Below are 14,883 nucleotides of genomic sequence, written 5' to 3' on the forward strand. Positions count from 1 at the left end.
ACTCAGCTGTTGATTCTCCTGTCACGAATAATTTGACTTTTAATTTGGTGGCGGGTGAATCAACCGCAGGACACATCTTTAAATCAACTCAACCAACTGGGTTTATTAAAGTGAAAGATGTGAAATTCAATCCCGGCTGAGCAGTCCCCACGCTGTATACGTCCTTTTCCCTCTGAGGCCTCCTTCCCAGACCAGGTGGTGTCCTTGAGGCCCCGGGCGGAACTGCAGAGGAGACAGGAGAGGACAAGGAGCACCGGGAGCGTATTGAGCAGAGACTGATATATGCACATACACATGGCTTTCATTAGATGTATACAGCTGTGCGAACACCTGGCCCAGGTCCGTAAATCCCAGTCATTGTGGAAATGGACACGATGGACCTGTTCCTCATTTTCCACCACGGCTTGTGGAAAACTGCTCAGATGCAGCTAAAACCAAGTGTTTGAGACAGAGGCTGAAGAGAGGAGCTGCAGCAGAGGAAGGTTCGGGCAAAGAGATCTGAACTTAAGAGCGTTTACACCTTTTCAAACACACGTTAAAACGAGCAACCTGAACGTGAGCAGAAAATGTCTCCTTTGGAATAAATGCGCAATGAGCTGCAGTGTGGTTAGCGTCGTTCAGCTTGAAGACGGGAAGGTTTCAAGGGAAATTCCTTGAGCTCGAGCAGAATGAGGAAGTTGTAGTTTCTGTACTTTTGCAGCGTTTGTCTCAATGATTTCATGTTTGAGGTTTTCATGCACCTGCGCCTCCACATTAAATGACTCAAAAAAAAGCCGGGGTTTCTCCCTAATGTTGTCAGTATTACACAATGTATGTTGTGATTTGAACTGAATGTTTGCAGCTGTAAAGACGATGACATTCTCCTTTTTCTTCACCGCGAGACGTGGACCCGCACTGACTCGTCCTTTACTTCCGATAATAAAATATTTATTGGCCAAAACAATGAAAGCACGTCGTTCTGCAGCTTGAGGACGGCTACATCTGTTTGGGGGCGATTTTTAAGCAACATCACACAAAATGGGACAAACACACAAACCAAAACCTGATTCGTCTTCTTTTCCCTCCTGCAGTTCCACTTTTATTTGTTTCCAGCGTTTGAATTGCAGAAAGGAAACTCCCTGAGTGATTACTGAACGTTTATCTCTGTTTCAGCTTGCTTCCCTCGTCCCTCTCTGCTCCGTCCGGCCCTGACACATCAACATTTCTGAGTCCGAAGTCCGTTCTTTACTCTTTTACTTACAATCCATGTGTATTTTCCTCTGACGGTGAAGTTAGTGATTAAGAGGCTGATTCCTTCTATTCTTCTGTTCTTGTTACGACCTGCTCAACAAAAGCTGGTTTTTGGTTTATTAGGATTTCTCTTAACTTTACTGTCAATTTTTGCACATTGAGGTAAAAAGAAAAAACATGTAATGTAATTTGTAATATAACAAAAAGTAGAAAGTGCAGTTTGTTTAGAAGACTTAAGGTTCTTTTTTTAGTTTCCATTTTAGATTTTTAATACTTTCCAATAAATAATGAGCATCTATTTAGGAGAATACTAATTGGATTGATTTACATTTTAAATCCAGATGCCATGAGTGCAAGTGCAGGGCCCGGACTTATGTCTGCGGTTGATCCTTTCCAAAAATCTGTCAAATCAAAAAGTCATGACACGTCACGACAGCTGCAGCTCAACAGGAACTTGGCAGCATCTGCATTTACCTGCGAGAGGAGAGAGATTTGCATGAAGGAATGTTAAACCTCTCAGTTATAAAACCAATAATCCACCAATCAGCTTTTAAAGATTCAGGACAACTTTCTGCAGCGGCGTTTCGAATTTAGAGGCCAACTGCTCACCAGGGGTTTGAACACCATGCTCCCCGTGTAGACGGTGGGACAGAGGTTGGCACCGTTGCCCCTCCTCCAGAGGATTGTGGGTTCGATCCTGACGGTGTGAAGTTTCTCATGTTGCTGAGTGGATGTAGGTGTGAGTCTGGTGTGAAGGATGGTTGGCTCTATACTCTATATGCAGGTGTAACCCACCTCTCAATGTCAGCTAGGATTGGCTCCTGCTCGCCACCTGCGACACTCAGCAGTGTAGATACTGGAGGGAGGGATGGGATATGTTTGGATGGACGGACACATTCTCATTTCAGAGTCTGAAGTACGTTTCTTTTTACTCTTTTTTTAATGATCCATGTGTATTTTAATGTGTATTTAATTAAGTATTAAGAGCTAAAGTTGGTGTGATTGACAGTGAAACCCTCGAACGTCTCTTTGAAGAAGTGACTACCAGACAAACTGCTCTTTGTCGCACAACACACACACACACACACACACACACACACACACACACAACATGTCAGCACACATGGATACGTCTAGACACGCTCGCTCACATGTTTGACCCCGGGATCCCGTGTCAATGAGAGGAGGTCTAACACACACACACACACACACACACACACACACACACACACACACACACGTTGCTGTTTCCATAATCCCTCCGTCGGCTGAACTCGCTGACCCCAGAACTTCAACACCGATTGAATTCAGAACAGAGAAGAATAACGAATTCAATTCTTTAAACCTTAGTTTTAACCTTTTTAAATCAGATTTCTTTGTAAACTTGTATCATGAGCTGAAAGTTTAGATGTGAAAGTCAGAGCTCTGACGAGCCGGTCTGCAGGTTGTACAAAATCTTGTTTAGCCTCTTACACAGAAATTAGTTTTCCCTCTGTTTCCTCAGTTTAAGCCTCTTTGCAGAGTTCACAGATTTATACTGAAGAATGAATTAAGTTCCCAGGGAGAATTATGACGTCCTTTAGGTTGTTTACCAATAAAAAACTTTTTCCTTTGACTACACAGAGTTCTAAAAGGTATTTGCCATTTGAAATATTCAATGTGTAGTGATGAAAAACCTTCTTTCACTTTCTTTGTCCTTTTTCTTGAACTTGATGTCGATTCTTTCCTACGATGTTTTTTTGGCTCGATGATTTGATTTCTAAGAAAGACACGATCAACTTGTTAAGAATTGAGTTAAGATGAATGACACAAAAACAACTAACTGCATAATCTACTTCTCCTTTTTTTATCTTTCAAGCATTTTGCTTTTTTTGTATAAATCATTTCTGCCGACGTTTGCTTCACTTGTTCTTATTTCATTTTGTGTTCCTCCTATTTCAGAAACTACAACAAAGACCCATTGATCCTATGACTGTGAAATAGCATATGACTTTACACAGGATGGGAAAGTGTAAAGTTCAGACATGTGAGCCGCTGACACAGTGACCTGCACTTTATTATTTGCTTGTTCATCCCGTTGCTGAGCTGCAGTGTTATAAAACACTGAGGAATCTCAAAACCATCTGAAATCACGGTTATTCCCATTTGGTTGAATAAACACAAAATATTCTTTGTTTTAAGTTCATTTTAGGCATATTTCATCCAAAGCAACCTCTTCAGACACAGACTGCATAACCATCATGTGTATTATGTAAAAATAAAGAGAAGAAGTGCTGTCACTTCATGTACATCTTAGTTGTATTAACCCCCAGTTTAAAGAGTGGGAGTAGCAAGTCTTTTTAATTGTATGTTCTTTTTGAAATTCTCCGTGTCGTCTGGACAAAACTCAAATGAACCCGATAAAGGAAACACATGTTTTCAAGAATCTTATTCCACAGAACAAACATGTAAAGTGATATTTGTCATTTGATATTCAAGAAGCTTTGAACAAACAGCAATAAAGCAGAAGGTGAGTGAACGATGGGGCTGAATATCAGACACTTTGAACCATGTATTAAGTCGATCATGCGATATAAGAAGAAACACTGATACCTGCAGGTTGAGTGAAATGTAAATGATCATCCATCCATCCTTTATCTTTTCCACTTATCCTGAGGGTCACACCTCGTGCTGGAGGAAATCATATTATCACAAAACTAGACAAAAAGGAAACATTTGAAATTAGTATTGATATTTAAAGTCAATAAATAACCACAGGAATTTGATGAAGGACGTTTATTACTTTTTCGCAAAGACACCGACTGGTTTGGTTTTTCATTTTTCATTTATCGTCCCACAATCTCCTCACGTTATTTCTGCAGTGACAGAAAAAGGATAAAAGCATCACCACTGTCCGGAAAGAATCGCTGTTCAATTAAAATTATTACAATTAAAAATTGACATGTCACACAGCCGCCGCTCAAAGTAGCTAACGTGCATCGGTACGAGCCGAAGAAGTTGGTGAAATCCAGAACGTCTGAAACTTCAAAAGAAAGAAAGACTGTTCAGCATCTGGTGAATAGGAAATGTACCTGATAACAAGGTCAGCCCAATAAACCTTACAGTGTGTGTGTGTGTGTGTGTGTGTGTGTGTGTGTGTGTGTGTGTGTGTGTGTGTGTGTGTGTGTGTGTGTGTGTGCGCGCGTGTGTGTGTGTGTAAACAGAAGTTACATCCTGTAATAAAGTCACATTTAAGTGCATTTTATAACATTGTGAACGTGTGAAGTCACTTAACGAAGCAGCAGCAGTGGTGGCCACCTGAAATACAAGGACATATGTTTGTGGCCACAATGTCACAAGTTCGAACCCCCGCGTCCAGATTAAACATGTCAAAACTCGTCGCATGACATAGGATGAAAGAGACAACACACACGTGCAGAGCTTTCAGACCTTTCCACAGTGAGCAGCGTTATCAGTGTCACTTCAATCCATTGAGATAACGGAGCTATAACGGTCAAAGACATTTTTACAATCGGAGTGCCGTAAAACTTTTCCTTTTTTTCCTTTGTTGCCTGAATCTTGTCATCGTCACACCAAGCGCAGGTTTTCAATTTCTGTCAACTGCTGAACCAAGAATACAAAATAAAATCACTGGTGGGCTCTCGCTGAGCACGAGAGGGGTCAGGGGTCGTCCTTCTGGTGATGCACGGCTCTTTTTAGGCTTCAGAATTCACTCAAGCGCATATCCAGAGGAAATCAAGATGAGATCTAAGACACCACGTCCTATATAATCACGGTCTCCACTTCCGCCCACGATCCAGAAATCAAGCTTAGCTATCAGGGAAACGAACGCTGCCATCTTGCATTCGCCAACGCACGAGCTCGACCAAGAGCTCAAGTATCTAATTAAAACCAAACTTATCAGAAACACTTACACTTACATCAGTGTGATGAGAACTACATAAAATGGCACACACCATCTTTGACTTTGTTTTGTTTGCTCCATGTCCCATCTGCTAACATGGAGGAGGCGGGGTTTATGACCAGCCATCAGGGGGCGATCAAGATGCTTCAGCGTTCACTTTTGTCATGATACCGTTTATTTATTGTTTTATGTAGAAGAATTTCCTTGTCGTTGAAATGTGCTCTACACATTGTGTCGTCCGTATTTAAAGCCAGTCTATGATCCCGCATCCAAGTTTAACCAGTAAAGTGGATCATTGTATTAACTTCATTTAGAACATTCCCCTTCTAAAAACAACTGTTACTACTTTGAGTGTGTCTGACCCACACAATCCCAGTGTGTGTGTGTGTGTGTGTGTGTGTGTGTGTGTGTGTGTGTGTGTGTGTGTGTGTGTGTGTGTGTGCATGTGATCGTGTTAACATTATTGTGTACGTCATGTAAGTACGGCCTCTAAAAAGAAATCACACCATGGCCGGGAAGGAATTTCCCAGAGCAGAATAAAGTGTTAAATTAGGTGACCTGGATACCGTTGTCATGGGGAGAGCAAACTGCCTCACTCCCCCGTCTCCCCCTCTCCTCACCCGGGTTCTGTCTAATCCGTCTTTGTTTCGCGTCATCGTCTCTCTTCTTCAAATTTATGTGCAGTTTGTTAAATCAATCGTGTTTTACAGACGCGGCTCGTTGCAGTAAACATTCGGTGCAGGATGGATTTATGTGGGACATAAATAAACAGAGCAGGACACTGACAGGGTTCTGCTCTGTGACACATGACTCTGTTGCTCAAAGGGTCGATGTTAGCATTAATAATAATACTAATAATTATGAAGGTGCAAGGTGGAACAATTTCAGCTTCAACCAAATACCAGATGAGAGTGCACCTTTCACACCCACACAGGTCAAAGGTCAAACCGTTCGTCTTTGTTCCCTGCATGTTTGACTGGACAAACTAAACCTTTTGAGTTTTATGACAACTGAAGGCGACCACAGGTTCTCTTTCATGTTCTGAAGGGGAAGGTGAGGTGAGGGGTGTTCAGCTGCAACATGCAACTTCACCACTAGATATCACTAAATTCTACACACTGCACCTTAAAATTAGTTTTCTGGTGCTTTCAGTTTTGCATTGTTTTTGTATTTGCCACATGTTTCCATATGATTTTGTTGTTTGGTTGTGTTTAGTTTGTTCTCTTGTTGGAAGCAGGTCTTCATGTCAACATGCTGAAGCAGACGTCCTGGATCGAATGGCTCAGGTTGGAACGTGTGAATTCTTGCACCAGTGAACAGGATCAGTGTTTGAACCGAGTCGACTGAGCTCATCAGTCTGGAGTCACGTTAGCTGCATTTCAAAGAAATTAGATCCTTTCTGTTTTTTTGAAGCGGCGCCTGTCGCTCCACTGGGTGTGTCAGATCACTAACATGGACCTGATCACGTGACCACAATACAGTTTACCTGGAGGGGTGGAAAATACAAAGGGCGGGGGGGGGGGGGGGGGGGGGGGGGTGGAAGTCTGTCTTCAGGTTACATGACAACAAGCAGGTTATTGAATTGACAACACTGAGGTGTAAACGTGTGTGTGTGTCTTTGTCTAAGTGTGAACCATAGACTGTGTTCAAAGATGGACGACGCTTCTCCAATTCCCCCCACTACCCAGAAATGAGGCCAAAATATCTCAGGATGGATCCACGGTATCGAGGTCTTGCCGCTACAGGCACTCGACCAATCAGTCTCAGCTGTCAATCATGACCTTCCCCCCGGTTTTATATCACCAAATAACTAATTAAAACCAAACTTATCCGAAGCATAAACACTTGAACCAACATCAGTGTGAAGAACAACCTTTGAGAAAAAAGTTATATATAGTGAACTTCGACTTTGTAGCTTGGTCCATGTCCCACCTCCTAACATGGAGGAGGCTAGATGCATGACTTGTTTAGGTTAAGGTTAGGGCAAGGGGCTAGGGAATGACTGTATATGAAGAAAATGTCCAGAAATGAAGCCAAAGAATCCCTGAAACGAGCACTGCCATCTTGTGCCAATGACATCATCTGGAGCCAATGTCTGTACAGTGGTGATAGAGGGTGGAGCCTTGGAATCAAAGTCCCACAGATGAACATACTCGACCAATCGCGATAAACTACAACAGTGTGGGTGTGTGTGTCTGTGTGTGTGAGTGTGTGCCATTGTTCTAAGTAAAGACCCAACACCTGCTGCACAGGATTAACAGCACAGACACAATGGAAAGACACAGGACACAGGACACAGTAAATATACCACATTTACCATTTTATTATTTTTTATTTTATATACTTCTAGTTTTTATTTCTGGAGCATAGAGATTCTCCTGCTGCTCCCTGTGACCTGTGAATAAACTGCATGGAGGAGCAGCTGCTGCTCCCTGCTGGTCACAGGTGGAAATTAAACAATTGGTCTTACAGTAATCACTTGTTACAGGTCTGATCCTTTAAGGAGGTAAACCAATGTGTGTGATGTAGTAAACCCAGGTGTTGTGGGACAGAGAACGTCTCCTCATCCTTCTTCAATGGAAAGGACCGGACAGCTGGTTACCAGCCAGACAACGAGGCAAACTACCAGTGAGTTCCCAACCACAGTTCAGAGTTGAGACACTGGCCCTTTGGAAAGGTAATACTGATTTATTATGTTCATTGTGTAGAGTTTTTTTTTAATTTAAGGTGCAGTGTGTAGAATTTAGTGACATTTAGTGGTGAAGTTTGATGTTGCAGCTGAACACCCTCACCTCAGCCCCCCCCCCCCCCCCCCCCCCCCCCCCTTCCAAACATGACAGAGAACCTGTGGTAGCTTCAGTTGTCATAAAAACTCAAAAGGTTTAGTTTGTCTACTCTGGACTACTGTAAAAAAAACATGGCGGCCTCCGTACAGAGGACCCGCTCCCGATGTAAACATAAAGTATTTAAATATAACGTTCTTTTAAATTCTTTTATAGAAGGCTCCTTTGATGACTTCTATGTCATCGAAGGCTACTTTGATGACATAGAAGAGTCATCTTTGATGTCATCAAAGCAGCCTTCTTCATCTAGGAGAGCTGGATCCCACGACACACCAACAACTCCAGCTTGATCCTGTAGAACATAGTCCAGGTCCTCAGCATCAGAGATTTCAGACTCAGAGTCAAGACCAAGAATTGCCTCCTCATCTTCCTCATCCTGTTCTTTATGCAGCATCTTTATGAACATTAAACCGTAAGTCTGAAATGATTGTGACCAGCCATACTAACACTCTGGATAAAGAAAATCAAATGCATATCTATCAGTCTATTAAGTATATACTGTTATCAGTCAAGTTTTATTTTGTTGATATAGCTATGGTTAGCTAGCCAGAAAAGAAGCTAGCTAGCTAACAGCTAGTTAGTGTTGTACATGTTTCTCTTTCTCACTTGAAGTGGATTGTAAAATAAGACTCACGTGCATCAGATGTGCAAAAGCAGCTGTGTGAAATGAATGGCAGCTGTTCTGTAGTGAATACATACTGTATGCGTCGTTTGTTTATAAAGTAAGGGAAATGTTGATTTGTGGTAATCAAAAACAAGATATTTCATGAATACTCAGAATATTAAATGATAAAATACATTTATTTCAAACATATATTCATTTTCTGTGTTATTTCATGCATGACCCTCATGAAAATGAATACGGGTCATTTTTGACCCATACAAAAATGATTTTTAACCCAAATTATTTAAAATAAGGATTTGTGATGATCAAAAACAAGTTAATTGGGGAATACCTGAAATACTGGATGATGAAATAAATTTCCTGCAAAGATATTGAAAATAAGAATTGATTGTTTGCGAGTTACTAATTAACTCAACTCATAAAATAACACTTCAAAGAATTTCTTGTTGTCAGTTGGCTTTAATGTCACGGTGTCAGTGGTCATAGATTCCTTTGATGTCTTAGACTGTTGCGAAGGGGAAAGATTTATAGATCTGAAGAGAAACAATCTCTTAGTCTCCATGTAGGGATAGCACCACCTACTGCCAAAAGCAGGTAATCCTCGTTTTACAACTTTAATTCGATTTACATTAAGTTTTGCCCGCACGGTGCTGCTCGCAGCCCTAGTATATAACCTGCGTTTGTGTGGATGTAGCCTGACTCTGGCCTCTTCCTCTGACAGGCCCTCAAGTGCAGAGACAGACGGAGACAGAGACAAGTGATAGTTCAGGTGAGCATCACTTCAGGTAACACCTCTTCTGAACTATGATATTATACAGCTGGAGAGGACAGAAGCAAAAAGCTGGAGCAACTTCAACAGGACACTGTGTTAGACGGCTGACACACATGTATCTGTATTTTATTTGTGTCTAAAACTAACTGCTAATAGCATGATTCATGAGATGAGGAGTAACAAACTGCCTTCATACATCACCCCCCAATTTAACTGCAGCCTGTTTATATTCTTAAATACGATATTGAAACAAGATCCTTTTTGTTTCTTTATTCCGGCAAAAAACACTAAATAATTGATGCCTCCCTGCAGCTCATTGCACAGCGAGGCTCCGCCCACCACATGCTCGTCATTTTAAATACACTCACTCAACTGATGTTCAGCTTAAAGTTCAGCTTTCTTCTTCCTTTCCTCCAGACGGATTAAATGTGAGGACGTTTAGATGGGACAGTGTCTCTGAGACCAGCTCTCATTTAGTCTATTTTTAGAACGTTGAAGCAAACATGTCCGTCTGTGCAGTTTGATCCAGTTTTTTGGGGGTTTGGGTTTGAGACACTGGGACGTACTATTGTGTATAATGTGTATGTATGTGTAATATAACAGTTTAGTATAAAATAGATGTTATTGTTATTAGTTTGTCGGCTTTTTGCAGGAACATCAGGACTTTAGAATTGTTCAGACAGAAAGTACAAAAAGCCTTTTGAGCCATCTCATGAATCCAGAAGAACAGGGCAGAATTTCTTTTCTCAAGTGAATGCAATAAGACAATAAGACTTTAATCTTCTATTAATGACATGTAGTGATATCTTAGTTTCATCCCACACCACAGATCAGCCGAGGGGGAGGCCATGCAACGCTTCGGATCAATGGAGACACAGGACGACATAAATGGTCGTACCTTTGTGGAGGTGATCAGGGAACGGTACAGTCCAGAGAACTTCCCGTGGTGCACAGGACCTGATATAAGGGTGGTGGTCGTGCCCAGCGCAGGTCCTCAAGGTTCCCCTTTGAAAGGTGAGTCGGGCTTTGTTAAATTAAAAGATAAAGTTATGTAACGTTCAAATTAAGTTTTTTAGTTTAGCACAATTTAGTAGCACTTAAATGGCTCTTACTTATAGCACTTTGTAGTTTGGCTTTCTTGAAGAAAATTGTACTTTTTTGATTCTTGTTGTTTTGGGTTTGTACCCAGAACAACAAGAATCAGCTAAATGAAATGTAATTTAGACTTAGACTCATTGCATTTATTTTTAAGCTGACTTTGCCCAAATGTAAGACCATTGAATACGCTCTTTTCCCTGTGTGAACCTGCCCCTGGGTCCAACTAATCCACATCCATTCTTCTCCCCATCCTCCCCCACCTCCCCTCCAGACCGTGTGAACCTGCCCAGTGTGCTGGTGTTGGATAGCTGGGGCATCAGCCAGGCAGGAGACCAGGCGTGGATCGTGGCTTTCTGTGCTCATGTCAGTAAGCTGGACTTGTCCCACAACAAGCTGCAGGACTGGCACGAGGTGCAGTTTATTAAAGTTGTTTATTCCCATTAAAAGAGTAAAAGATCAAAAGCAACGATGAATTGTCACCGCTTAAGTATTAGTCGTATAATAAAAGGATAGAAAACAGACAGTCCCATCCTGTATGTGTTAGCAGAGGTTGTTTTTGTGATGAAGCGATAAAGATCCTGATAAGCAGTAACTGTCTCTGATTACACCATTGTCCACTAAGTAAAGTCCATGTTGTGGTTTTGTGTAAATCTTCGGGACAAATTAAGACAATGTTATTATTTTTGTTTCCAGATCAATAAAATTGTCTCCAACACCCCAAACCTGGAGTCCCTGAACCTGAGCTACAACCCGCTGGCAGGAGTAACCCTCGAGCCATGGTGCACCAAAGCCTTCTTCCGGGTCCGTAGTCTCGGCCTCAACAACACCAAAGTGTCCTGGGACACGGTGCTGCTGCTCATTCGGGAGATACCTGAGTAAGAATAAGGCCAAACAGTGCCCCTTAAATTCTGCACCAAATCATTGTATGTCATCATTTTCAATGGGACGTAGTTCTAAATCTATGGAAGATACACATTAAGTGTTGATTCCTCACTGAATCCACATTATCTCAGCGACACACTGGTGGTAGTTACACAAAAAACACATTTAAATCCTCTAGATCTTAATATGCCTGATTGTTTTCATCAAGATCCATTAATTATTTCCAGGGAAATCCTTGAAAATGTAAATAAAAGTACTAACTCATAATGTTAAAGGGAAATGAAATGTTCCTGTATCTGCCCCTTTGTCCGGATCTATGCCAAAAGTTAATCGGGTTCTTACTTGGCCCATGTCCCATCCTTCCATCAGGATTCATGGAAATTGGTTCTGTAATTTTTGTGTAATTCTGTCAGCAAGAACACAAAATCCTTGCTGGGGGTAACTTATATATATGAAATATGTTTCAAAAGTGGAAAACCCTTAATTCAGACTCCTCTCTTTTGCAGCACAAAATCAGAGAAGTAAAAAAAACTACACAAAGTACCCGTTTTAGTTCGCCATTCAGTGGATCACTGAAGAGAATTGACAGTTTGTACATTCCAAGTGGAGGAAGGCAGTTTTCTGTTGGATATTTAGTCTCCACATTGTCCTGTGTCCTCCTGCAGGCTGGAGGAGTTGTTCCTGTCCCTTAATGGCTACAGCAGTCTGACTGCCCCCAGTGTTGCCTTTCCCAGCCTGCGCCTGCTCCACATCACCCACAACAGCCTCCAGGACTGGGCCGAGGTCCGCAAGTTCAGCTCCATGTTCCCCAGCCTGGACACGCTGGTCATGGCCAACAACAACTTGGCTTCCATTCAGGACAACAAAGACGTCCTGCAGCGGCTCTTCCCCAACCTGCGCAGCATCAACCTGCACAACTCAGGTCGGGGGACACAGCTACTTGCCTGTTTGACATGGTTGATTTCAGTAGGAAACTCTAAATTTCTCCTCGGTTTTTCATAATACAGCAAACATGCCGAGTTGTAGCATCAGTTCTAGTCTGACGTCTCAATAAATCCAGATAAATTTAGCACAAGAAAACATGTCACCGTCTCCTAAGAGCAGATTCCTCACAGACCAGCTCAGCTTTTATCTCATGACGGAATTGTTTCTACTTTGGATCAGTGGGGAAACTATTTTTAGAGTTCGGTTGAGAGTAGTGGGAAGAGAAACGATACCAAAAAGTCATTTAAATCGGCTTCAGTGCATTACTTTGTCATATGTGCTGAGCCTGAGCAACAGAAAAACAGTTGATGTTATTAAGAGCAGAAACCTATTCTGCCCACAGACTGAGATAAGGTCACATTCCACTTGATTTTAGGAGGGGAAACGATTTCTCGTGTCACTTTAGAGCAGCAGCGTTCTGACCCGCAAAAGATCCGATGCCACCTGTTTGCATTCATTCCTTTTTCTGTTGAGGTCACTGGATAACACAGCTTGAGGACGTTCATTAGACCTCATGCATTTCTCTCTGGAGGCGCAAACACCTTAATACAACCGGCTCATACCCAAATGCATGACCTGTCCATGTTTGCTTTGTCAGGTCTAAACCGATGGGAAGACGTTGAGAAGTTGAACTTCTTCCCCAAGTTGGAGGAGGTGCAACTGCAGGGCATCCCCTTACTGCAGACCTTCACCGAAGAAGAACGAATACACCTCACGATAGCACAGTGAGTCCCAGCAGTGACCTCAGGGAGAAACAAGCTTGTTTTGTTTCTCCCTGCACTCAGTAGGGCTTCACACTGAATTTGTGCACATAATGTTCACGTGCTTCTCCTCAGGCTTCCTGCAATATCATGGCTAAACGGCAGTGTTGTGACTGACTGTGAGCGGGAAGCTGCCGAGAGGTTCTTCATCCGTTACTACTTCGACTACCCTGAAGAGGAGCTGCCTGACAGGTACGCTGCACTCTCGTCTGACCTCCAGCTGCAGACGTCTTAGTTTCTTGTGTTGGTGTCATGTGGGGTCTGTGCACGTGCTTTAAGACTGACAGCACAACCTGCTCCTAACCTCCTCAGATACCATTCCCTGGTCGCCAAGTATGGGAAGCTGGAGCCCCTTGCCGAGATTGACCTCCGACCTCGCTGCTGCGCCCAGGTGGAGGTTCACTGTGAAGAAAAAGTGCAACAGGTGATTTCAGCATTAGTTCACAATAGTTCACAAAAGTAGAACAGCTTGATTTGATAAGATATATCTCATCTAATTTTGGACAGGCGGACAGACAGATGTCCATGTGGTAAAGGTTTATAGCTTTTCACCGCCAGTGGCTAAGAACAGCTGATGCTCCCAATATGTTTTTATGTTTACAATGAATCACGTGACTTTGGAGTTCCTCTCAGGTGTGTGTAGCCTCTTTCAGCTCTTTGTTGTTGTTTTAGCTTTTAGTTTTTTTGTTGGCAGCTTCTTTGTTTTGTTTCACTCTCACCAGTCTCACCATCAGGTAGCTGTTTTTTAACCCAGTCCATACGACACAAACCCAGATATTTCATTCAGGCCCTAAAGGGATAGTTCACCACTAAGCCGATGGAGGGGTGGACAAAGTGTTTGAGTCCACAAAACACTTTGGGACTTGCAGGTGTAAACAGCTTTGCACCAAAATCGAATGCAGTTGAAGTAACTCGGGGACCACATCTTCAAAGACAACAATAAAAACATAAAAGGCCTCCTCACTGCTCCTGTGGTGTCCCCCAAGTGTCCGTGAGCCCCGACCTTCGAATTCGACTTGAAAGTAGCATCAGTTTAATGCTTACAATGTACAAACTGTTTCTTTGTGTGTCAGCTGACCATCCGTTTGGACCAGACAGTAGCTGTGCTGAAGAAGCAGCTGACGACGGTGGTCCAGCTGTCCACCAACAGCATGAGGCTGTACTACATCGACAGGACCAGCGTCTTCGGTCCAGAGGAAATGAAGTTCAACACCCGGGCCCTCCACTCCTACAGCATCCAAGATGGTGATCAACTGTTGGTGGTACCCAAGACCAACAGGAAAGCGGCTGTCAAACTGGCTGATTAGAGTCACTTCTTTAGTGATTGATTGATTTGATTATTTATTTGCTGGTTAACTGGCATTGCAGAATAATTGGAATACGCATGATCTGGATCAGCCCCCCTTGTTGGAACGGAGAGAATTGCAATTTATTTTTATAGCACCGCAACATCACAAACATTGTTGAGCCAACTTGTGTTATTCTCAGGTTGCTCCTACAAATAAATATATGAATCTATAGACAGATCGATAAATGTGCAATGGTACAAAGTATTCATCATTTGATATTTTAATGTTTCATAAAAAGAGGAATAAAACAATATTTACAAATGAAAGATGAACCCATCGATCATTATTAACCCTCTCTACTCCTTCCCTCTACATACTTGTCTAATAGGAACACAAATAATAGTAAGATGAGATCAAATAAGTAAAGAAAATCAATGATTATCTTGTACTTGTCCCACGATGGAGAAATGTGCCGTGTTACAGCAGCAAGTGAAT

At 42.3% G+C, this 14,883-nt stretch overlaps 1 protein-coding gene across 1 annotated transcript; it reads left to right on the forward strand.

Moving 5' to 3' along the window:
- Positions 1 to 8,349: 8,349 nt before the first annotated feature.
- LOC117761014 (tubulin-specific chaperone cofactor E-like protein) lies at positions 8,350 to 14,689 on the forward strand. The gene is made up of 9 exons (XM_034584562.1): positions 8,350 to 8,389; positions 10,204 to 10,388; positions 10,744 to 10,883; positions 11,166 to 11,347; positions 12,020 to 12,276; positions 12,937 to 13,063; positions 13,175 to 13,291; positions 13,412 to 13,523; positions 14,173 to 14,689. Exons 1-9 carry the CDS (start codon positions 8,376 to 8,378, stop codon positions 14,404 to 14,406), a joined length of 1,368 nt encoding a protein of 455 aa, XP_034440453.1. The 5' UTR covers positions 8,350 to 8,375; the 3' UTR covers positions 14,407 to 14,689.
- Positions 14,690 to 14,883: the final 194 nt, after the last annotated feature.

Source organism: Hippoglossus hippoglossus, chromosome 5 (assembly GCF_009819705.1).
Source record: "Hippoglossus hippoglossus isolate fHipHip1 chromosome 5, fHipHip1.pri, whole genome shotgun sequence".
Taxonomy (NCBI): Eukaryota; Metazoa; Chordata; class Actinopteri; order Pleuronectiformes; family Pleuronectidae; genus Hippoglossus; species Hippoglossus hippoglossus.